Source organism: Podarcis pityusensis (genome assembly GCF_964106645.2).
Source record: "Podarcis pityusensis genome assembly, chromosome: 2".
NCBI classification, from domain to species: domain Eukaryota; kingdom Metazoa; phylum Chordata; class Lepidosauria; order Squamata; family Lacertidae; genus Podarcis; species Podarcis pityusensis.
The window spans coordinates 40,266,525-40,289,448 of record NC_138029.1 but is presented as its reverse complement, the minus strand read 5'-3'; the positions used below and the strand labels follow the sequence as shown (position 1 = coordinate 40,289,448).

At 47.3% G+C, this 22,924-nt stretch overlaps 1 protein-coding gene across 1 annotated transcript in view; it reads right to left on the bottom strand.

The window, feature by feature from the left end:
• The window catches only part of LOC308470542 (heparan sulfate glucosamine 3-O-sulfotransferase 3B1-like), a 31,229-nt gene extending 27,778 nt beyond the window's left edge, over window positions 1-3,451 (bottom strand). The window contains exon 1 of the mRNA XM_080993970.1: window positions 2,748-3,451. Within this exon, the coding sequence (XP_080850096.1) occupies window positions 2,748-3,328 (581 nt within the window). The 5' untranslated portion in view covers window positions 3,329-3,451. The remainder of the gene's footprint in view (window positions 1-2,747) is intronic.
• Window positions 3,452-22,924: the final 19,473 nt, after the last annotated feature.

The following is a 22,924-nucleotide window of genomic DNA, read 5'->3' as shown; positions in this document are numbered from 1 at the left end:
TGGGAGTGACAAAGGAGAGCCGGGGAGGAAGGAGCCGCGAAGACGGGGACAAGCACAGCCTGCCTACCAAACAAGCGACTTGATCCTCCTGCCAGAGCAGAAGGCAGGAAGCCCTTGGTTTGCTTTCGCACTCTTGCTTACTTGGCCCACAATTCCTCCAAGAAGCATTTGTGTGACCCTAAATGAGCGACAAAGCTTGGCGTCTCCAAATACGTTTATATTGTGTCTTTCCATTTTACTTTAAAAACAAATACATCTCAAATTTCCTTTACTGAAAGCAACAACTACATCTATTGATTGGTACACGTTAAATTGTTGCCACTGTTCTGGCTCTTCCTTAATCAAACCCTTCTTCCCTGTGAGATGTTTTAAATTGTGTCCTATTTAAAACAGAATATTCAAAAAAAAAAAAAAAAACATAAACAGCAACTCGGCCATGTGCTTAGCATAGCAGAGGTTTGGATTTTGTATTTGTAATTTTCCCATCTCCCTGCACAGATTCACTCAAAGTTCTGCAAGCTGGTTTTTTTTTGGGGGGGGGGTGGAAGTGGAAGTCACCTGACTGAGTGCAGGGCTTGGAATGTAAAATCAAAACCATTTTTATTTATAACAGACAAGGCTCTCCCTCCAAGTTATCACCACCCTATAAATCAATGGACACCTCGACTGTACAAGGATTCATTTTCATGCCCTGACACATGTTGCACAGACGACGACCGCATCCCATTACAGATGCATCTGAGGCTTCTCTTCGCAGGTCTGCAGTCAGTCCCCGTGAAGTGCAGAAGGTCAGCGGACAGATCCGTTTAAAAACTGCAGGGTGCTGTTTTTTTAATCGCACGATCTCCCCCTCTCCCATGCATCTGAAGGAAATGAAAGAATCACCTGCCGCTGGCTTGATAACTGGTGTCTACAGCACTTTCCCCAAAAAGGTAACGGAGGATTTCTGCCCCCCCCCTGCAAATAAAATTCTCCCCTTTAGCAGGAGGACGGAGAGATCAAGCTCGCAAGTCAAACCACACAGGCTGATCTTAGACCCGCTTAAGAAAATCCGTTGCCTAAGATCTTTCGTTCCACTCTCTGCTCTCGTTTTGAACTCTGGATTATTATTTTTTCCTGCATGCCCTCAATAGGACATTTTGATTTAAAACTTTCCCCCTTTTTTCCTCTCTAAAGAGTTATTTCAAAGAGAAGTCCATCGGCCAAGGACCGAGAAATGTGAAGCGCAAAAGAAGCTGCAGTTGAAAATGACAAGGAAGAGGGCGCGCAGGAGACGGAGTGGAGCCGCCGCTGTCTAGAGTGGGAAGGCAACTCTCTTTCTCCCAGTCCTGCAGAACTTAAACTCGGCGGGAGCGGGTGGGTATGACCGCTACTACGAGGCCTTAAAACCATCCTCGCACCCCCAGAGGACGCGTGAAACTGCCCAGAGGACTCCACAACCATGCCAGATCTATTTGTCGTTTTAAATCCCAGGAGCCTTAAAAAGCACCCCATGGAGACGCGTTTGCTCCACAAATCAGGTCTAGGAAAGTTATGGAAGCTTAACTTTCATTAGTGTTTGCCGAGATTCAGTCGGCACAGCAGATCGCCGGGTTCCCGTGTCAAAATATTAAGAATCCCGAGCGGGCTGGCGGAGCAGGAGCTGCAGTGCTCCCTTTCGCCCAACAGAGCTCACTACCTCTCCGCGCACGGCCGGCGCCTCCTTGCACTGCCTTCAAACTCGCTCGCCGGCGCGCTGCTCAGATACACACGGACCTCACTGCCGTGTGAATGGGGCTGCGGGCTTTTTAGAGAGAGAGGGAATGGGGTAGATCTAGAGCGAGTTCGGCTACGGCGCTTGAAACCGATTTGGAAGCGGGGGAAAGTTTCCCTTCCTGGCCCTCGGCTCCCACCCGCTACCCTCCCAATACGCGCGCACACAAACAGCCCGCAATACAAACGCCTAGCGGAATTAATCCACGCCGGGGCTCCTGGGAACAATAACTGCAGGGCAGCCGAGTCTCACCCCGTCCATCATGAGGGTCACGGACACTTGATGCCTACACTGGAGGCCGCGCGGGGAGACCTTGGAGAGGCCACCGGAGCCTCGAAACAACACGGCTTGGAGAGGACCCTCGAGGCGGCGTGTGGGCAGGCCCATTTATAGGCTCCAAAGGCGGCTCGGCCAGTGGCCTCCCTTGCTTACTTCCCACCTTGACCCACGCCAGTTAATTCCCGCTTCCATCCACATCCACAGTCCCGGACACATTTTAAACGCATCCCTCTTTCCGGGAAGGGAAAGCGGGGAGAAGGGGGACCCCTCGAACAAGTCGCGTCTAAACCCGTTACTTGGGAGTCAAGGCTACTCAAACTCCTAAGAGCTTCAGAGGTGGCTTTAATCGCGCGTAATGTTGGTGCAATGGAAAAGCAGGGCGATTCGGCCCGGGTCTCTCTCTTACCTTACCCGCTTAACTCCTACCCATCAACACCCAGTAAAAGCCCTGTGTGGTTTGGGGGTGAAGTAACCAGTAAACTGCTAGAGAGTTAAGCGAGTCGCATTATCCCTAGGAGTGGGGCAGAGAGAAATATCCCACTTTGGGTCGATGGAGACACGTGGACGGGTTGCCGTCCATTCACACCCTGGTGGGGTCGTGGGGTCTCCGGTGGAGGCGGGCTACGCCTTCTGACCGGCTTCTAACGGCTCGCCCCCGAAGGGGGCGCCAGGCTATGCTAAAGGTCCGGGACGCTCTCCCCAAGGCTGGGCGTACCTGTACCAGGTGAGTCCCCGCTCGTAGTTGCGGTCGAAGAAGTGGGGCTCGGCGCCCACGGCCCTCACGTCGGGGTGCACCCGCAGGAACTCAAGCAGCGCCCTAGTGCCGCCCTTCTTCACGCCGATGATCACCGCCTGGGGCAGCCGCTTGGTGCCGGAGCCGTTGAGGAAGCTGGAGATGGGGCTGAGAGGAGAATCCGCGGCAGCGCCGCCGTTGCTGTTGTTATCCCCCCCGTCGTCGTCCTCGTCGTCGTCCTCGTCGTTGTTCTCCTGCTCGGGGCTCAGCTGGCCCTTGGAGCCCGGCGCCCGCAGCAGCAGCAGCTTGGAGAGCGCGGCGGGGTTGTGCGCCCGCCGGGCAGGAGGCGCCGAGCCGCGCAGCAGCAGCAGACCCGGCGCGGCGGAGGCGCACGCCCCGGCGGCGCACGAATAGAGCACGCAGAGCCACAAGGCGAGCATGGCGAAGAGCAGCAGCGCGAGCAGCCTCCTCCGCCCCGGCGGGGGAAGCAGCGACGGCGAGGCAGGGGCGCCGGGGGCATCGGGGGGCAGGCGGGCGCCGCCGTTCAGGCGCAGCTGGCCCATAGGCTGCAGCCCGCGGGAGGCAACCCCGGCACCATGGCTCGCGGGGCCCGGACGGCGAGGCGAGCGCTGGAGGCGACGGGGGGGGGGCGAGGCGGCAGCAGCAGCGCTCGCTCGCTTCCCGTCTAGTCCCGCTCGCGGTTGCAGCGAGTGGCGAGCGCAGCAGCGCTTCTTGGCCGGCCAGGCTGGAGCGCGGGAGGGCGGAGAGCAGGCGCGCCTGACTGGCACCCCTCGGAGCCTATAAGAGCCGCTCGCCGCATGGTAATTAGCCCCCTTTGGTGGAGCAAAGGCAGCCAATGGCTAACCGCGCCGCCCCCGTGGGCGGGGAGCGGGGAACTGCGGGAGGCGATTAGCCATTCTTATTGGCTAATGAGCCGTTAAAGAGCCCGCGGCAGAGGGAAGCGGAGAGGGGGCCGCCAAGGCTGGCGAGCTGCTTCCGAGGCGGCTTCGCGGCAGACCAGACCAGACCAGACCGCCCCGTCGGGCAGGCCGTGGTTTCCACGCGCCCGCCCCGTCCCTGCTGCAGAGATGCGCTTACGGTGAAGAAGCAGCCAACGTGGCCTGGAGGCGTCGGAGACTGCGGAGTAAAGAGGGTTCTTCGAGTAACGCATAGAATTTAGAGTTGGAAGGGACCACGCAGGTCATCTACTTCAACCCCCTGCAATGCAGGAATCTTTTCTCCCACGTGAAGCTCGAACCCACGACCCTGAGATCTCCTGACTGAGCTAACTCGAGGGAACCTCGTGAACAAGTGCAATTGACCAATGGATGGGGAGAAATCTCTTAGACTGGGGCGGGATGGCTTTTCAGGCAGCTGCCCAGTGAACGCTGCTTCCCCTCTCATCTTCCTTGCGGGAAGTAAGAGCTCTAGCAAAATAGCACGCTGGTTTCTTTTCCCGCACGCACCAGCACCATCCAGACCTCCACATACACACACGCACACACACACACACACCAGCATATTATGTGGCTTAAAGGCTGCTGCAACCCAAAGCATACCAGTGGCATATAATTTGAGTAACCTTCTAACCGGGTTTGGGAGGGAGGTGCGGTCAAGATCGCTTAAGGCCGCTCGTTACCGCTCAGTGACTCAGGGGCACGTCGAATAAACCAGCACGAAATCGTGGGGCTTAGTTAGCTTCATCTCACGTCGGTCAAAGAGCCGGAAACGGAGAGATTTGGGGCCTGCGGGTGGGGTGAGGTGGAGATTCGGATTAGTAAAGGGAATCGAAGCAACCTGCTCCGGATTCACGGAGTAGGAGCGCAAATGCGCGGCCTTCTAGTACACGAGGTACCACTGACAGCAGCGTGTAAGGTGATGCTGTCACACTTAGGCCCTTGTCTCAGTGGGGCCGCGCGCTCCTGCTCCGCCTGTCCAGCCGCTTCAGCGCTCCGCTCCCATCTCAAACTGCGACACTTTCTGTCCTCCTACAGCCGTCCTGTGTAGCCCTGTCCCGGCACACAAAGACCCCCTTTGCCGACTGTCTCCACCTCCATCCTTCTCTCTGCCTCGGTCCTCGAATCACTTCGAAACTGGGCCCCGTTTGTTTACACTCAGGGTAGCCGTCCCATGATGCTAAGAAAGGGGGTTGTGCTCTTGTTAATACGGAGGTGACGATCGTCTCGAAAATGGAAATAAGAACTTAGTTTCGAACCTGTTCTGAGGAGGAGGAGGAGAAGAAGAGGAGGAGGAGGAGGAGGAGGAGGAAGAAAATGCTATAAATTTTCTAAAAAAGCGGGTTAAGCGCATCAAAGTCTGACCGACTGGTCTGCTGGAGGGTCTTGCTTCGTTCTTTGGGAGGATATTCGAGGGATGCCACCCTTTCTGGGTCCTGTCCCTTGGCTTTCCCATCCAAACTTCTTGAAGTCCTCCCCCCCCCCCACAGGAGCACTGGGAAGAAGGCCTCGCCGCTGCCCCCCATCCTCCCTCCCTCCTTGGGGCAATGAATGGCCCTCTTCCCCATCCTCATCCCTCTTCCGACTCCCCGCAAGGACTCCCTCTCCAGTCCACAGACAATGGCTTGTGCCAGACCTGAGAATGAAAACTTCGTGAAATGATTGTGGGGCGGGGGGGACTTGATTCTCCAGGGCGCGCCTGCCTCCCGATCGGTCTTCCCCTGGCAAACGATCCCTCAGATCCTCCCGTGTCCCCGAGCTATTTCCTCTCGAGTAGCACGACTCCCAATGAATGACGTCTCTTGAAGAAGTCGGATGCAGACATTGGCTGCCCGCAGCATCGTTGCCTGTCTGCCAGGCTTCCAGCGTCTTCCTGGGACATCCAGGGAAGGCGGGGAGCGGGGGGGGGTGTCGGTGGGAATCGTCCGGTTTCTCTTCCATTTCCTGTAACTCCCACTCTCCCACACCCCCAAGGAACTCGGCCCTTTTCTGTCATCCTCGGATCGCGGGGACTGCGCGGGGGTGGCTCTTTCGCACATCCTGGGAGGAGGGAGGCAAGCCCCCAAGGCCACGAGGAAGGAGATTTGGAAGGTGGCAGATGCTGGGTTCAAACGAACAGCAGGAAGAGCCCCGAAGACGTGACGGGCTTTAGGTTGGCCCGGAACTGAAAAGTAGCAAAAAATCACCGCAAACACCCACAGCGCTCGCCTTAGCTCTAAGTGCGTCACGATCCCATTGTCATTCTTACCGAACAAATCACTGCAGGACGCCAACTGATTCACAAAGTCAAGTTACTTTTAAAGTTTCACTGCAATCCTAGGCAAAGTTAGAAGCAGAACCGTAGTGAAATGAAGGCATGCATAGCTGTGTGAGACTAGTTTCCACACCCAACGCTTCTGGAGCTGCTTCGCCCTTGTTTTTTTGCCACGTGCGGACCTTATTCAAAACCCCTTTCTGGTGGGACTTTAGCTTTACGAAGATGCCCCAAATTTATGCGTGTGTGTGTGCCCCCTTCTTAAGTAAAATTAAAAAAACCACAACAACACCCTTACTATTTAGTGTGCCTATTTCCAGATAAAAAGGCGCGAGCAAATCGAACGTACAGAACATGGAAACGTCGGTGACACGGGACGGACATGCGGTATAGCTGGTTTCGTGTGAAGCCGCGCCTTTGCCGCGGGAGTTTCCAAGCACTTTCAGCAGAGTGCCTCGGGGGTAAAACCGCGAGGCTTCCTCCCAAGCAGCTCGTTTTGCTCAAATCATACTTTGAGTAAAGTACTTCGGCTTGACTGAGGGGGACAGTAGGATTTTCCAGCCATGACGGTTTACTTCTGAACTCGGAGGTGGAGATCTTCCACTGAAAAGTCAACTAGGAACTAGTGAGCCGAAGAATTCGAACTGTCAATACTTAGGAGCAATATCGGCCCAATTTAAATCTCATTTGCTCATGTGCTTATTTAGAACTGGCGTCCAAAATAACAAGGAAGGGGTGCGGGGAATTGTCAAGGTGTGTTAATTGATCCTTGTTTTTATTATTTGTATTACTGTAGCATTATTTGGTTTATTCGAAATGGAGGGAGGAATATCAGAAAGTGGAAAACTTTTACAAGGAAGAAAAAACAACTCTTATTTTTATTTTTATTTTTATTTCTGCCCCTGTGGCGTCTTCCAGCGTTGGGACTTAAATCACTCCAGAACATTTTCTATGCTGCCGAAGGGATAAGGAGAGACAGCTAGAAAAAAAGAAAGGAGTCTTTCTGTTCTAGAGGGGCAGAAAGTTTTCTGTTCTTTGAGCCCAACTCCTGGAAATAATTTGGATTTTATTTTATTTATATTTACTGCCCTCTTTCTTGGTCAGGTCCTAGAAGTCCCAATTTCCCTCATATTCAACTGTCATGTACAATCTAGCTTCTGTTCTAAGCGGCATATGTGTTACACAAGCACACACACCCAAGTTTACTGCAAAAAGATATTCGATAGTCCCCAACGAAGTCACCGGGACTTGCTTCCGAGTAAACATGGTTAGGATCCTGTAGCTAGCCGAACTTGGGCCGGATCCTAAGGACACCGGCCTCCCCATCCTTGCCACGTTTTCCCCGAAACAAATTCCCGTGAGCTCAACAGGGCTTTCTTTACTTCAGAGGGGAGAAAAATTAACGTCCGCTTTGCAGCCACGTCCACTGGAGTCGGAAGGATTTTCTCAGTAAAGGCGCTTAAAATGTGAAGAAGGGGCTGTGTAAGCCGTCCAAATTCTCTCGCGCGGGAGGACACGCAGTTGTCTAATAGATTTCAGCGTCCGGGCTGAAAGTGTGTGGGGGGGGGGGGGGAGAGCTCACGTCGAAGTGTGAAGGTTCCCGCTCCCCATGTCTTCCTTGTTTCGCGGGGCGGGAAGGGACAGGCTTAAAAGCTAGGGGCAGTACAACCGATATAATTCGGATCCGCTTCAAACCAGTGTCAATGGAATTCTTATCAAGGGGGAAAGACTGCATCGCGTCGATAGTGGCGCAACTTGCCTTCGGGGGTGGGGGACGTCTTCGCTTCCGATTTGGGGACATGATTCCAGAGCCGCCCACGCAGTAGGATGAGCAGAAAGCCCCCCAACTACATTTTGAGGTATAGAGAGGTGGGATAGGAATAAGAGACCATTAAGACGAAAGTCACCTCATTGCCTCACAGGGCCTTCGCGGAGGACAAAAATGCAAAAAAATTAAAAATTAGTGAAATCGATGTAAAGAAATAATAGCCTTCTCTTCGCTTATTTTTATTCTTCTCAAAAAGTCAATTGACTGCTAGATGAGACTCGGGGAAAAATCCCCGAAAACGATCCCGTGGTTACCGCTGGTGTGGAAGCGAAACGAAGCCGAATTGGATTCTATTTAAATAGCAGTCTGCTGCAAGCTCCCAGAGAACATTAAAATGAAGACAATAAATGCGCCGAAGGGAGCGAGCGGGAAGGGGTGTGTGGACATGTAGAGGGGATTTGAATCACATTGGAAGGGAAATTCAGTTCCCTGTGATCCGAATCTTCTGTGGTGGCAACATGAAAAATGACAGAAGGCTCCCCGCAAGTTTTCAGAGGAAGAGAAAAGTTTCTTTCCCCCCTCCGTCAACCCTCTTTTTGGAGTGAAAGAAATTTTATGGGTCGCCAAAGCTTGGAGAGAGGGGGGCAAGCGTGAACTTTCCAACTGAGTCGACAAAAGCTGGTAATCACGAACAGACTCTCTCAAATGAAAACCCCAGCGAAGTGAAGTTCTTTCAGGATATTCTAACGATTTCAGTCTTGGAAAGAAATTGCAAGAGTGCGCTCTGGAATGAAGAAACCAATCCTTGTTTCCCCGCACCTCCAAATACCACACACCAATCTTTCGCTCAATTTAACTCCATTCTCAAGATGCCCCAAAGGTGTTCCTAATTTTCACATTAGCTGCAATCCTCAGCGTATTAGCCCAGCCCTAAATCCCACTATCTCAATGGGATTTGACTCCCCAGCCGTGGCGATCGGAATTGCAGCTCTGGTTCACTCCCCTCCCCAGCCTGCTTAGTAGAAAAAACACTTCGCTTTCTTTCGAGGAATGGGAAGAGATTTGTATTTCATTGTCCAGCAGTCCTCAGTTTCTCAGGAACGTAACAATAATCCTTTAAAAGTGGGGGGATGGCGAAAGAGGCATCTCCACTCAAAGAACACAAGGGGATGAGGAGCCCCAGAAGATCACTATTCATTAAGATCCTTTCAAATGAGGAGATCAAAGAGAAATGGAATCCGTTGATCCAAATCTGCACAGCTCCCTCACTCATAAGGACACCGAGAGTCTCCTTGCCTAATCTTGCTTCTTCCCTTCCGGGGCAACTGACTTTTAATTTCTTGGGGTTTTTCGAAGGAAACGACTGAGAAATTCGTCTCCCCCCCCCCTCTCTCTGACTTTATTTTTATAATACTGAGCCTGTGGGAAAAGCTGTGTGTGTGTGTCTGACAGAGAGAGCATGTTTGAGTGCGGGGTGAATGTATGAAAGACTTGCAGGTATTCAGAATCGACATTTGGGGGTCAGGGATGCGTCTGGATACGCAAAAGGGTTTGCGCACAAGTTTGTGCAAAACTTCGTGGGCATTGGAGGGACTCTGTGCAAAATAAAGGGCCATTCTACACACGCACTTTATGGGGTTGTTGCTGTTTTCGATGTTTTGGCGTGTTGCCACACGACGTCGTCATTATTCCGCTACTATTCCGGAATATCTTCCTCAAAAGGACGCTTTTTCTTCCCTCCTCGCCATCTGACATCTGTCAAAGATCTGGAACGGATCCTCAATATTTTCTTTAGCGTGGCATGTGCACAAGCACCAGCTCACTTTCTGTGGGGAAAATGGATGGGTGGGTGTGGTTTCCAGTCGTCTGTTTTGCGCTACTTTCCTCTGCCAGACCTTCAGTTGGGAGGAGAGACATGGCAGGTAGGGAAGGGCGTTCGGGGATTAGCTCAAGAGGACATTTCTTCTAACCTCCCATGCGGTTAGAATTCCAGTAATACTAGGCATTATATATAAGCAAAGCATAAAACGCCCAACAATGCTAAAAAGTTATTCCCACGAAATGCTCATAGCTCCTGCTGGCTGGAGGAACACGAGGTGGTGGGACTACAGACCCAGAACTTTCCCCAACTTGAGCACAGCCGACCATTAGTGTGGAAGAGAAAACCTCCCCTCATTCTCCCATAACAGCCACATGGGACCAAAGGTGCGGACAGACAGCTCCGAATTCACTCTTTGAAAAGTTGGCTCAAAGAGCAATGTTGCCAATGTGACTAGTAAGTGCGGAAAGGCCCGAACAATTTGCGGGTTAAATGTCTTGGAATGTGGGTTTACGGATAAGTGACAGAAGAGGCGTTCCTGGCGAAACAAGAAGGGCTGATAGCTACTCACTGATGTGGATACCGCTTGGCACTTGAGGGTGGCGCTTACAGATTTCAGTGCAAGTCAGTTCCCTGGAAGATCGCGGTCCTAAAACCACGTCCCAGGCAGCAGCGGTGGTGGTGCCTACCCAGCCTGATCCTAGGCACCCTTACTCAGAAGTAAGGGCCACTGAGTTGTGGACAAATGTGCACACGATCGCAGCTGTTCAGAAAACGTGCCTAAATCTTAGATATAGCTGAGATTCCTGCATTGCTATGTTATGTGGGAAGGGGAGTTATTGTTTTGCTGTTTTTATTTAAATTATTTACCTGGGTTTTTATCTTGTATTTTACTCTGTGAAGCGCCCTGAGATCTTGTGAGGAAGGGCGGCATATAAATTTAATAAATATATAAGATAATAATAATTGCAGGGAGTTGGGCTAGATGATCCTCGGGGTCCCATATGTCCACTTTTCCCAGGGTATGTCGTCTCTTCCGTGGGTAGAATCGTCATAGCGATCCATAGTTAAAAGTAGAAGTCGGCAACTCATGTGTCCTCTTTTTTTCCTCTTCAAAATATGGCAATCCCGGCTGCTGCTCATCACTTCCGTTTTTAGCTCTGCGAGCGCTTCCTTGCAAGGAAATCCCAGTGGTCGCAACGGGGCTTATTCCCAAGTAACTGTGCACAGAATCGTAAGAACGAAAGCGCCTTTTCTTCCGAAATGTGTTCCCGGGAATAGTTGGGGAGCGCTTTCGCTCCCAGTACTTCGGTGTCAAAGGGGAGGGCCTCGCTTCCGCGCCAGAATTTGCGCGCCTCACCGTTTGATCGCACCGGTCCTGCCAGGAGTATTCCCAATGCATGACGATGCTGGAAGCGTCATCAGTCCGTAGAGACCCACACAAGGAAGCTTCCAGAGGAGGAAGGGACCTCTTCAGTTTGGTTCAGCTCATCTCATCTCCTGGCCGTCAACACAAAACGAACAGGCGTTCCTGAGCCAGTTTCAACACTCTCTGCGGGTGGGAAAAACGAAGCAGAGATTCTTTCGCATTTTCCTCCAGAGTGGTGGGGAGATACTGGGAAAGGGTGTGTGTGCGCGCGGAACGGCACTCCGGAGAGGCCTCCCGGGGTAGATCAGTTACAGCCTTGCAGATCAGCAGCTGGGCTTTCTTTTCCGGCAGGAAAGTCAAGCCCAGCCCAGTCCCGGCCAAGCAGTGCTTTGTAGCCTGGGATGAATGTGGCAGTGGAGGGTGTGTGTTCTGAAGTCAACTTGCAGGTGCCGTTCCTTAGCAGCAAACTCACCCTGCTTGGGCGTTTTTTGGGGGTGACCTTTCTTTTGCTACAGCAAGTGGACGTGAGTACCGTGTTCTTTACAATACAGTGGTACCTCGGGTTACATACGCTTCAGGTTACAGACTCCACTAACCCAGAAATAGTACCTTGGGTTAAGAACTTTGCTTCAGGATGAGAACAGAAATTGCGCGGCGACGGTGCGGCGGCAGCAGGAGGCCCCATTAGCTAAAGTGGTGCTTCAGGTTAAGAACTGTTTCAGGTTAAGAACGGACCTCCGGAACGAATTAAGTATGTAACCAGAGGTACCACTGTATTGCCTTTATAGAAAATAATATTGGCCTTGTGGACAGTTTGTGAAATTCACTGGGGATCTGGTTACGGGCTGTGCAAGTTGGCTCCTTTCCCCCCAGGAATGATTCATGGCTAACAGACTCCCAATGCAATGCAAAGGCTTCCTCCGCCCTGGCTCTGTTGCACAGGCTGCAGGCACAGAGACTTTTCAGAGACTCCAGGCCAGTTCTTCAGAGCTCCAACTGGCCCTGATGACATACACCTTTTGGCTTTTGGGAGGATAACCCTCCCATCACCATTTAACAGATTTCCCTGCCAGCATCTGGATCCTTTCCTGTAACTTCTCTCTGTAGAAAAGGGCCAGGGCTCTTATTTAGATGGGCCACTTGGAGGGCAGCTTTATTCCAGGAGTTTATTGAGGCATGTGGAATCCCCTTCTGCCTTCTTTCTTTGCCTAGAAGCATCAGGAGCCAATCACATCATCTCCAAGAGGCAGGAAGTGACAGAAGAGGTCCATTTCATTTTTTCTAGAAAAGCCCAGGAAGGCTTGCCCAATATATTCAACCCTTCTGGACAGCAGTCCTACAAGAGATATGCAAAAGAACTAAACAGGTATTAGAACTTACCCCAGAACTGGCCCTACTGAACATCTTCCAAGATCATAATGACCACTCACATTATACAGAGCTTATAACACACCTTCTCTCAGCAGCCAGAAGCCTCATTAGGCCTGTCAGGACTAAACAAGGACCAATGGTATCGAATTGTATGGGAAATGGCCTTACCAGAAAAGCTAACCAATAAACTGAAACTGTCATGGGGACAAATAGAAGTGGACACCTTCACCCCAGTATGGGTCCCCTTTATCACATATACAGCCCAACAAAACAACAAGAAGAATCCACTGACAGCATATAAAGCAATCTGGTTTACCTGACCCAACAAGCCCCCTCACAAATGCAAACAAACCCCACTTCAGCCAACCACAGACAACCAACCACACCCTGCCCCCCAAAACCTCTCACTACCAAGGAAGTGTAATAAACAAATAGAAAGGGAACCAACCCAGTTGATGCTGACACAAAACCCCACATGTACACTGTATAAAAGAATATAAGCCTCACCATCCCTCCTCTCCCCACACTTCTTCCCCAACCTTATACTGTACTCAACACTAATGTCTCACAACAAATGTAACTGATTTGTAAGAAAGACTGTACAGCCTGAAAAAGGCATGTACTTTTGTAAACCAAAAAAAGCTTTAATATTTTTTTAAAAAAAACAATAAAAATTAAATAAAATGCCTCTGATTGAATCAAGGCTTTTCAAATTGGGCATCATCAAATCTCAAATTGTGCAACAAGAAAAATATGTGGTTAGAAAACTTTCACGCTGCAGATGGATTGAGTTGCAACTGATCTGTGTATTTGATCCCAGTTGAGGTCTGGTGCAAAAAGACATGTTAAAACAATTTAAGGCTACAGTTGTGAGTGCATTTACGAGGGAGTAGGTCTCCTTGAACTCATGGAGGTTTACTTCTGAGTAATGATGCCTGGGGATCATGCAGCAAACCGGTTCCAACTTCCATGTGGTGTATGTAAGAACAGTCCCATTCTTCGTGCGGCCATTCTTTTGGGTTGTGTGTGGTACACAGATGGACCTGGGCTCTCCGGTCACTTGAGGAATGATGCAGCTTGTCTTTCACAATTTATGAGTCTTTTGTAGGCATGGAAGTTCAGAGCCTAATTGCCATCTTTTTAGATTATTAGTTGCTCCCCCTCCCCTTATCTCCAGTTCTTTCCTCAGTCTCCAAGTGGCTAACATAAAATCCCAATCTGGACCAATAAAGAGAAAGAGGTCGACATGACTTTGTATTTGTTTGCTTAGATAGGGTTGATTAGCAAGACTGCGCTTTATTTAGTCTTTTCTGTAGGATTTGACCTAGTCTGATTGTTACTTGTGGTGGCTGTTTGATCCAACATGTTAAAGAGTGAATTGGCAGCTAATTATTTGCATCTTTTGTCTCATTATTTTGTTATTAGAATGTGAATGTGGTTTTTCCCCTTTCACACTAATGGCGGGTTGTGTCTTAACTGAGAAAAGTCCTGTGCCTATAGTCACACCCCTCACATACCCTCATGTTCCTCCAGCCAGTGGAAGAGACAAAAAGGGAGTCTTAGGTCAGGAATCACTTACTCAGCAGCCCCAACCAAGGACTGAGTAAGTTCTATAGAACTGAGCTGGAGTTTATTACCACCCACATGTTGTAGCCCTCTGCATCTCCTGGCTTCCCCAATCCATCCCTGGAGTGAGCTGTACTGTTGTTCTTTTGATATGCATTTGGACCGACTCTCAATGCTCTTAAGAATGAGTATGAGACAAAGTGCCTCTGACATTATTTCCTTTCATATGTTGATCTAAGCAGCCTATTGCGCCTGGAATGAGCTAATTCATACTAATTTACTGAATTAATTCAAAAAATCTCTAAATTACATCTGAAAGGAGTTCTGCTAATTTCTGGGTGAACTGAATGTGAATTAAGTTCCTATTGTGGTGGAACTTTGGGTAATTTTAAATTCAGTTCAACACACACACACACACACACACACACACACACACACACACACGTTTCATCACACTTAACTCTTGTGTTTGACTGCAGCCACTGTGCCTACTATTTGTACCTACAGTATCTGAGACCTGATGCTGCTGTTTAAGCTTAAAGAGTACAATCACTGGGAAAATAAATGACAACATTGTTCACATTACACTCCATGTGCGTTCAGATGCTTTCTTAGTTTGCTTAACTATATTTTAAACTTTATAGCCCAGAAATGGAAGCAAGAATAATTGCCAACGATTGAAGAATGGAGGATGAAGTTGATGGACTATGCAGAATTAGACAAATTAACAGGGAGGATTCGAAACCGGTGGGACCAGAAATTTACCGAAGACTGGAGTAAATTTATGAACTATATGAAAAGTATTTGTGATGATCAGACGACGTTTGTAGGTTTGCAAGAAGTTCTGTGAGGAGTATTGTTGGAAATATTGTAAAAATGGAAAAGGGGAGATGATAAGTTAAGAGAGGTAAAGACAATATAAAATTAAGTAATGCGTAAAAAGAGGTTAAGACGGAAGATCATCGGAGGTGCTGATGGAAGTCCCAAAAAAGTGTATTTGTAATAATTGGTGTGGTACATTTTATAATTTGTATGTTAAAATTAATAAAAATGTATTAAAAAAACAAACTATATATTAAACTTTAGCTGGAGAAAATGCCGAGTACCGCATTAATGAATTGCGAATTGAACTCAAATCGAATTAGTTCTTTTTTGAAGGAGGCAAACTTGAACTGGACTGAATTTCCTTTTGGAGGGCATGAAATGGAAATGAAACTAATTCCCTTTCAAAATGAGCTGTCCTAGCCCTGTGTTTGCTTAAAAACAGAGTAACATTTGCTCTGATTCTGGTAGAACAAGGGCTGATATCTATGTTTCGGCTTCTATGTGGCTGTTGTCCTGGATTGAATCAGTGGGCTGTAATACTCCATTTTCATCATAGCATTAGAACTCCTTTTGGACATTTGAACTGATGTATGGAAATTGAATACAAAAAGCTTTCTCCTTTGTGACCAACAGGTCCCAGTTCCAATGCACATTGCAATGTGGTCCTTTTGAGTGGGGAGCAGAAATAAGTGGGCATCATAGAGATGCATGGATAGAGTGGATTTGTTTCTCCATTTTTGTGGCCATTCCACACCACTTGCGGCTTTTAGTTTCATATCAGAAGTTCAGGGTGTTTGTCAGTTTAATCTTTCCTTCAACTCTGTGGTTGTATCAGCCAAGTAGTGGAGCAATTTCAAGCAGTCTCCATAGTCTTATGTCTGTAATGTGTAAATCAGGCCTAACTTCATTTTGAAATGTTGCCATCTTCAGCCAAAGGGAATCATTTTCATGCTGTAACACAACTCCCTCCTTTGGGTTTCATTGGCTGAGTGGGTTCGGGGTGTACTCTTATTCTCCGTCATAAACACCCAGTCAGCTCCATTTCTTCTCCCAAGAAACCGGAAGCCATTATACTTTTTTTTTTGCCCTGACCTGCCCCTAAAGTTTTAATCCCTCTTTCTGCAAACACCGTTCTTTGCTGGCTCAAGGCCATTTGGCTTGAATGGGGAGGAGTGTTTTCCAGTGCTCCAAGGAGAGATGAGTAGGAGTGACATGATAGAGTTGAGTCAAGAAAAAATGTGGGCTGGATGTCAAATAACTTTTTATTTTTTTTATTTTTTAGTGAGATGGATGGAGTGTGGACATTGCTCGAGGGAAGAGGTAGAAATCAAATGGCTGGAATATCTGAAACAGTGCTGGGGAATGGAAAGACACAGAGAACAATTGTGGTTGCGTCAAACAAGGAAGAAAAGTAAATAAATAAATAAATAAAGTCCTTCACTTCCATTTCTCTTTTTAGAGCACAAATACACAGTGTGTTCACTCTAGCCAGACAGACAGAGAGAACAATGCCCTTTTATGAACTTTTAAAGTTTGGGCCAATCAAACTGATGGATCTTTTCCGCATTCATTAACTATTTACACTGGAACCAATGCATCACAAGTTATGGGGACTTAGCTCAGTTGGTAGAGCACGAGATTCTTCATTTCAGAGTCGTGGGTTCGAGCCCCATGTTGGGCAAAAGAGTCCTGCGTTGCAGAGGGTTGGACTAGCTGACCCTTGTGGTCCCTTCTATGATTTTTCTAGAATTGAGGAAGGAAGCTCATTGATTACGAGAAGATATAAAATGGTGAGAGTCGCTTCCAAGTCAACAAGTGGAGGATCAAACTGCCATTGTTATATTTACTTAAATTTGTGGGACTTCTGATTTGCATAGGATCATAATGAAAAGCAACTGTGCTGGTCCCGAGGGTTAACCGTGCGGCGTGGTCCGAGTCCAGTCCGAGGTTGAGGGTGCGGTATGGAGGCTGTCTGTCAAAGCTGAAGCTGGGTCCAAGGAAGGGAGTCGGGTGAGGTCAGGAACTCTGGCAGAAGAGCAGGACAGGGTGCAGGCAGGAACAGGCTACCAACAACGTTGCTCCCGCAACCTGGAACTGGGGCTGGCTGGCTTTTATCTGCCCCGAGGCATAGGGCGGCCCTGGTCCACAGGTGACTCACCTCTCCTGGCCTGGAGGTGAGCACTCCTCCTGCGGGAACTTAGTTCCCTCCGCCTCTCTGCCCTGAGCCTCTGCAGCACAGGAGAGGCTGGAGGGTTACCGGACCCCGAGGCAACCTCAGCTTCCCCTGACGGGGCTGAGAGTGGAGCACCTGCAGGCAATGGGTCCTCCATCACTTCAGGAGCCAGAGTAGACTCAGCTGGTGCCTGTACCTGAGGATCCAGTCTAAGATCCAATGTTCTTGGACTATAACTCCCATCAGTATCAGCTAGCCCAAATGTGCTAAATATATATATGGTGCCAATGGAATTTTGAAGGCACCAGATTTAGGAAGGCTGCTGTAAAGCCTAAGATTGAGAAGATTCTACAGGCATAATTGAGAAGTACTTTAACATCTGAAGCCTGTTGTTGCTGTTGCTTAAAATCACGTGGAATGCAAACCCGGCTCATGGAGTACAACTGATTAAAAAATGACTCTCTTCTGATTTCTATCTCACATCAACACCACACAAAACTCAAGAGAGGGACTTAGAGCTGGCTATTTTTGCATGTCTGTGTAGGAATAATAAACACTGGACAATCTCAGGTAAATGGGCATAAGATTCCGGCCTGATTATGTTATATATGCAAATATCCTAAGAGCACATTTGATTTCCTATTTATTAAACCAGCCCCATTTATATTTTGCTCAAAAATACTAGTAGTGACAGACATCTAACTACCCCAAACTATATGCACTGTGCTTAGCAACATTTGCCAGTTTCAGTGTTTCCTGGGATTTGGTAACTGAATGGAAGCCGTTTCATCCCTTTGGTTTTACCAAGTTGAAACACTCCTGCAGCCAGCAACCTCCTGCCTTGCACATTTCCCAGATAATTACAGATTAGAACAGGCTAATTTTTATTTTCACAAAGCCGCCGAAGATCTATGTTTGTTATTATTGTCTCCTAGGTTGCCACTTGCATAAATACATATGTAAAGCCCTTTGATCTGCAGGCATAATGACATAGATTTATCAAATGTTTGCTTTTTTCCATCATTCTTTTTTTTTTTTAAAAAAAGCTTGATTTATTGAGTGCAATCCCTGCCGCCCTCCCTCTCTTGAAATATGAAGTGTTCATGAATAGCTAAGGTAATATTTAATATCCTCCCAAGAAGCCTTTGCACTTTCTAACAAATGAACTACAACCTAACCAAATGGCTCACATCTGTTTAGCCTCCTCTCTTTTTAACTAAACAAATTAGCATTAGAATACCTGGGAGACAACATACAAAGTCCCCTTTCTAGATGACAGAACACAGACAATTATTAGCAAGGGGAAAACAGTCCTGAAAGACGCCGGCCTGACTTGAGCAGATGTTTTCACATCTCCTGTAGTGCCCCTGAATGAGTTGTACCCCAGCGGACACACTGCCCCGGTCTTTTGAAGTGGGCCAGGGAAACCATTCACAGCCCTCTGATGAATGGAAACTTGCTCACTTAAATGTTTCATTTAAAATCCCTCCCTGCAAGACCAGCATGTTACCTTCAAAACATCAACATCAACAAATCTATTGTTTTTAACTAGTTTGTTTTTAGTCCTGTGCATTTAATTATTTTAAATGTCGTAAGTCCAATTTGGGAGAAAGGCTATCTATCTATCTATCTATCTATCATCTATCTATCTATCTATTTATTTATCTATCTATCTATCATCTATCATCTATACCTATGTTATATAAATTGGTGTGCTTTGGGCAAAAGTTTTTTTCTAGCCATAACTAGGTGGCAAGAAAGAAACAGGGCATTGGAACGAGCTCTTAATTTGAAAGCCTAGCAATGTGTCATTTTCCCTGGGGGATATATAAGAATGCCAATGCATAGAACCACAAGATCTGACCTCATGAAGCCTCCCTTTAAAAGTCTCCAGAAACAGATTGCCCAACTTCCACAGTCAACTTATTCTGTGGCCCGCTTCTTACAGTTAGGAAGGTATTCACCTGATTTCAGCTCTGCTGAAAGTTTAATTTGATGCCTCTTGTCCTTTCAGTGCTTCCCTCATGTCCTTGTTTCCCTGAGGTTTTAAACCTGTGTCTTGACAGTGCCACTTGAGTTGGAAGAAAGAAAGAAAGAAAGAAAGAAAGAAAGAAAGAAAGAAAGAAAGAAAGAAAGAAAGAAAAGTTTTCTACTCATAGAAAACTAGTATGTTGGGCAGAAGGATATTCTAGAAGATTTCTCTTTGACATCTAGTTTTCTGGAGAAGTATGCAATTGGAGAAGTATGCAGTTATGAAACACAGCTGCCTTATAACAGGTCAATTCATTGGTCTATCTAGCCCAGTGGTGTCCAAACCTTTTCCAAAGAGGGCCAGATATGATGAAGTGAAGGGCTGTGAGGGCCGACCAAAGTTGTTAACCTTTTTTTAGGAGTGAAGTTGTTGAGGGTTTTTTTTAGGATTTTACCCCAGGAAATTAACTGCCACAGGGGCTGGATTAAACTGACCAGCAGGCTGAATTAGGCCCCCAAAATGGACTTTGGACATGCCTGATCTAGCCCATTATTGTCTACTCTACACCAACTAGCAGTGTCTCTTCAGTCCGAAGTTTTCCCCAGCTCTAAATGGAGCTGCCAATAACATTTTTTTCATGCAGAGCAGGTGCTCTACAACAGAGTGACACTCCTTCTCCAAAGAGACAGAAAGGCATGCACCTGCCAGAACATGGATCTGGGTTACACTGTGCGTGATGCCACTATACCACTGGCAAACTGTCAGTCCTCACCTGCAATTCGAAGCAGGGCAACGCAGATGTTGGCTTACCACTTCAGTGAGAAGTGGGCCTTTGGGGAGGAGCTGCTCCAGGTTTTCCTTCCCTGCATGTCTAGATACCCGAGAGCTGCTATCATTTCTTTCCATCCACCCTTCTTTCCTCTAGGCTAACTAACTGCGACAAGTTTCTACAGTTCCCCCCCTCCTGTGTCATGCATTCCAAAGTGTCAGTTTTGTTGCTTCCCTCAGAATCGTTTTCAGTTTAGTCTAATCCATCTTTAAAAGTGGTGACCACAACTGGACACAATACTGCACTGGAGACCTACTTAGTGCCAAATAAAACAAGACTATTACCCCCTCCCGTCTGGCAGGCTGAAGATGCTGTTAATACAGCTTCAAGTAGTGTCTGTTGTCTTGTAAGAAATGCTACGTTGCTGGCTCAGCTTCAGATAGACTCTCATTCCTTCTTATTCCTTCTCGGTAATGCTGGAGCCCAGACAATCGTCTCCCCAGTTTGGTAATTATACATTTGCCATTTCTTTCCAATGTGTCATGCTTAATGCTTTTCTTTGTTGAGTTTCATTTTATTATTTTCCACTGTAAGACATAATACCCCGCTGCTCCCAAGTTAACTTAAATAAATCCAGATCACTTAATGTTTGATCTCCTCTTGTAACCATTTCCCTTGCTTCCAGTGCAATCCCGTCTTCTAGTTGGGAACATTTTGGAGGATGATTGCCTCACATCCGTCTTGATGCCTTGTTCTGTTGAAAACATGCATCCTTTCAAATAAATGAAAACCAAACCCGGTGGAACCGCCCCAGCAAAGTGTTAAGTCATTCTTGCAGTGTCCACATCTTGACCTTCCTTCAAAAAACAAAACAAAACGAGGAATGTCTTCTTCAAAAGAAAACAGGCAAGAGAAATGGTAATATGGTGCCCCAAGTGGGACCCAAATTTGATGCCTCCTCCCAGCCTTCACACTGCTTACACTGCTTTCCCAAAGCCGAGTAAACAAGGCACTGGGCTATGGGAAGGAGGCATGAGGGATCTAGCGTGATCCTAGAGCCCTTCTTCATCCTTTCCAAAGCAGGGCAAGTGCTAACTAGGCTTTGAGAAGGAAGGAGGGGGACTCTAGGACCCTGCCAGAGCCGTTACGTCTCCAACCCGAGCTGAGTGCTTTCTAGGCTTTGGGAAGTAGGCAGGAAAGCATTGCCTTGGCTCAGTGCCCTATGTGGGGGAACTGATCATGCTGCCCTAAATCCACCTCCAAGAGATGTCTTGAGCAACTGGCTTGTCCACCGCATATGCCCTTCAAATGAATTGTGAGGCTGAGTTCGTAGCAATCAGATTCACAGAGGTGTATATTCTGGTACACACAATGCTTGTGCCATAATCAATTAAGTCATTAGCCTGCCACAAACCACAGTTGTTTTCGCTGCAACAGACTATCACAGCTGCTGTTCTGGACATTTGTTACAATGAGAAATGATGCTTGGGTGATACTAGGGCAAGGTGTGCGTTTATTCTACCTCCACCTCTTCCATTTCCTTGTTTAGAATCATTTAAAAAGATGAAAAACATGGGAGAGCCAGGTAACACATGATTTCATGAGTTCCCAGCTTTGGGCATCAAAAACTAGTTTCTGGGAATATTAATAGCCACAGGCCCTCAAGCAATGGTAGATCAGATCAATAATTTCCCATTTTCTCACTTCTGTGATCAGGAGTCTTCCCCTACCCCTAAGGAAAACAAAATAATAGCCACTGGTGCATTATGGTATTTCATTAATATAAATATATGCACATTTAGAAGCTGTCCATTGACTGTCATCGATTCAGTATTAGAAAAGCAATCAGGTGGCAGAAAAAAACTGGCCAGGTGGCAATCTCTAATGGTTTACTGGGAAAGAAAAAGGGTCATGGAAACAATTGCCCATTATCCTACAGCTCCTTTCAAATTCAGAAAAAAAACCCCGCTCTGGATTGAAGGTTGCACAAAGTCACACACAACCACTGGCTACACTTTAAAACAGAGAAAGGAAGAACTCTGTTGCAGTTCCAAAATGGATAACATGATGTTTTGATCCGGCGTGGTATTTCCTATGCTTCCCCTGCCTGCCCACAACCTTGATCTCATGGGAATCTATGAGCATAAAGACAACCAGGCCAAGGAAAGCTTTATTAGCAAAATTGATAGTGCAAGCAAGACAACTCCATATTGGAACAATGAAATTAGTTGTATTTGAGAGGACCCGTGTTTCTGTTATTCATTCTTTCTTCATTGGAAACCCCTGCATTTAAGGAGACTACTTAGAAGCAAGCCCTACTGAGAGCTTAATCTCAGCAAGTAAGCATAGGATTGCAGTATTAGCATGTTATTTCTTTAGTATTTTAGATTGTCGAGAGTACTTCACATACATTATTCAGCAATTCTTAAAATAATCCATTAAGTTAGGCTACTTTTATTGCAGTTGGAAGCCAGAACTTGTTCCTTATGAATTTATAGCAGAATCTAACACTGGCAGAATGGGAATTAGTCCGGCAGAAGTTTATTTCCTTTCAAGCAGGCTGGTTGTCAGAAAAACAAGAGGTGAGCTGTATGCTTCCAGTGAAGGGCAGATTTTGCGCTAGGAGTCACTCCTGGGCCTACCCAAAACCTTTGAGCCCTTACCCCATGGATTTGACTGCCTTTTGGACACAATAGTTTAGATCCAGCCTACTTTGGTCCCATTGAAACCATTGCAAATAGACAAGTCAGGCCACTGATTTAAGTGGGAGCTTGGTCTGGATTCATGAAATCGTGCCAAATAAATTAGTTGTCTTCTTTGTACGACCTCTTCTACAGCTTGTTCAGCAGTAGTCTGAATTGTGTGGAAGTTCTGAACTCAGTAGGACTTACTTCTGAGTAGACACATACAGAATTGTACTTTTAACAGTATTATTGTGTTCTGAGGATGTGTGTGTATGTATCCGTGGGGAAGTAGATCAACCTGTATATATGACAGTTAAATTGGTTGTGCAGGTTCTCCTCAACTCATTCTTGCAAATATAGATCAGAGTAGCATTGTGAATTAATTGCCATGATGCCCTCAGTTCTCACCTAAAATTCTCACCTACAAATTGTTCATTCAGACATCCCAAATGTTTTCTGGTAACTCTCCATTACCTGCAATTAGACAACAATGCAAGTAGGTAAAATAACAACAGTTTTGTCCTTGTTCTATGCTAGGTCCCCCTATCTCCAAGAAAGGCACCTTGATCTCACACATATTCCAATAAACCTTCACATTCCAAATGAACTTAAATTATTTGGTGGGGTGTATGT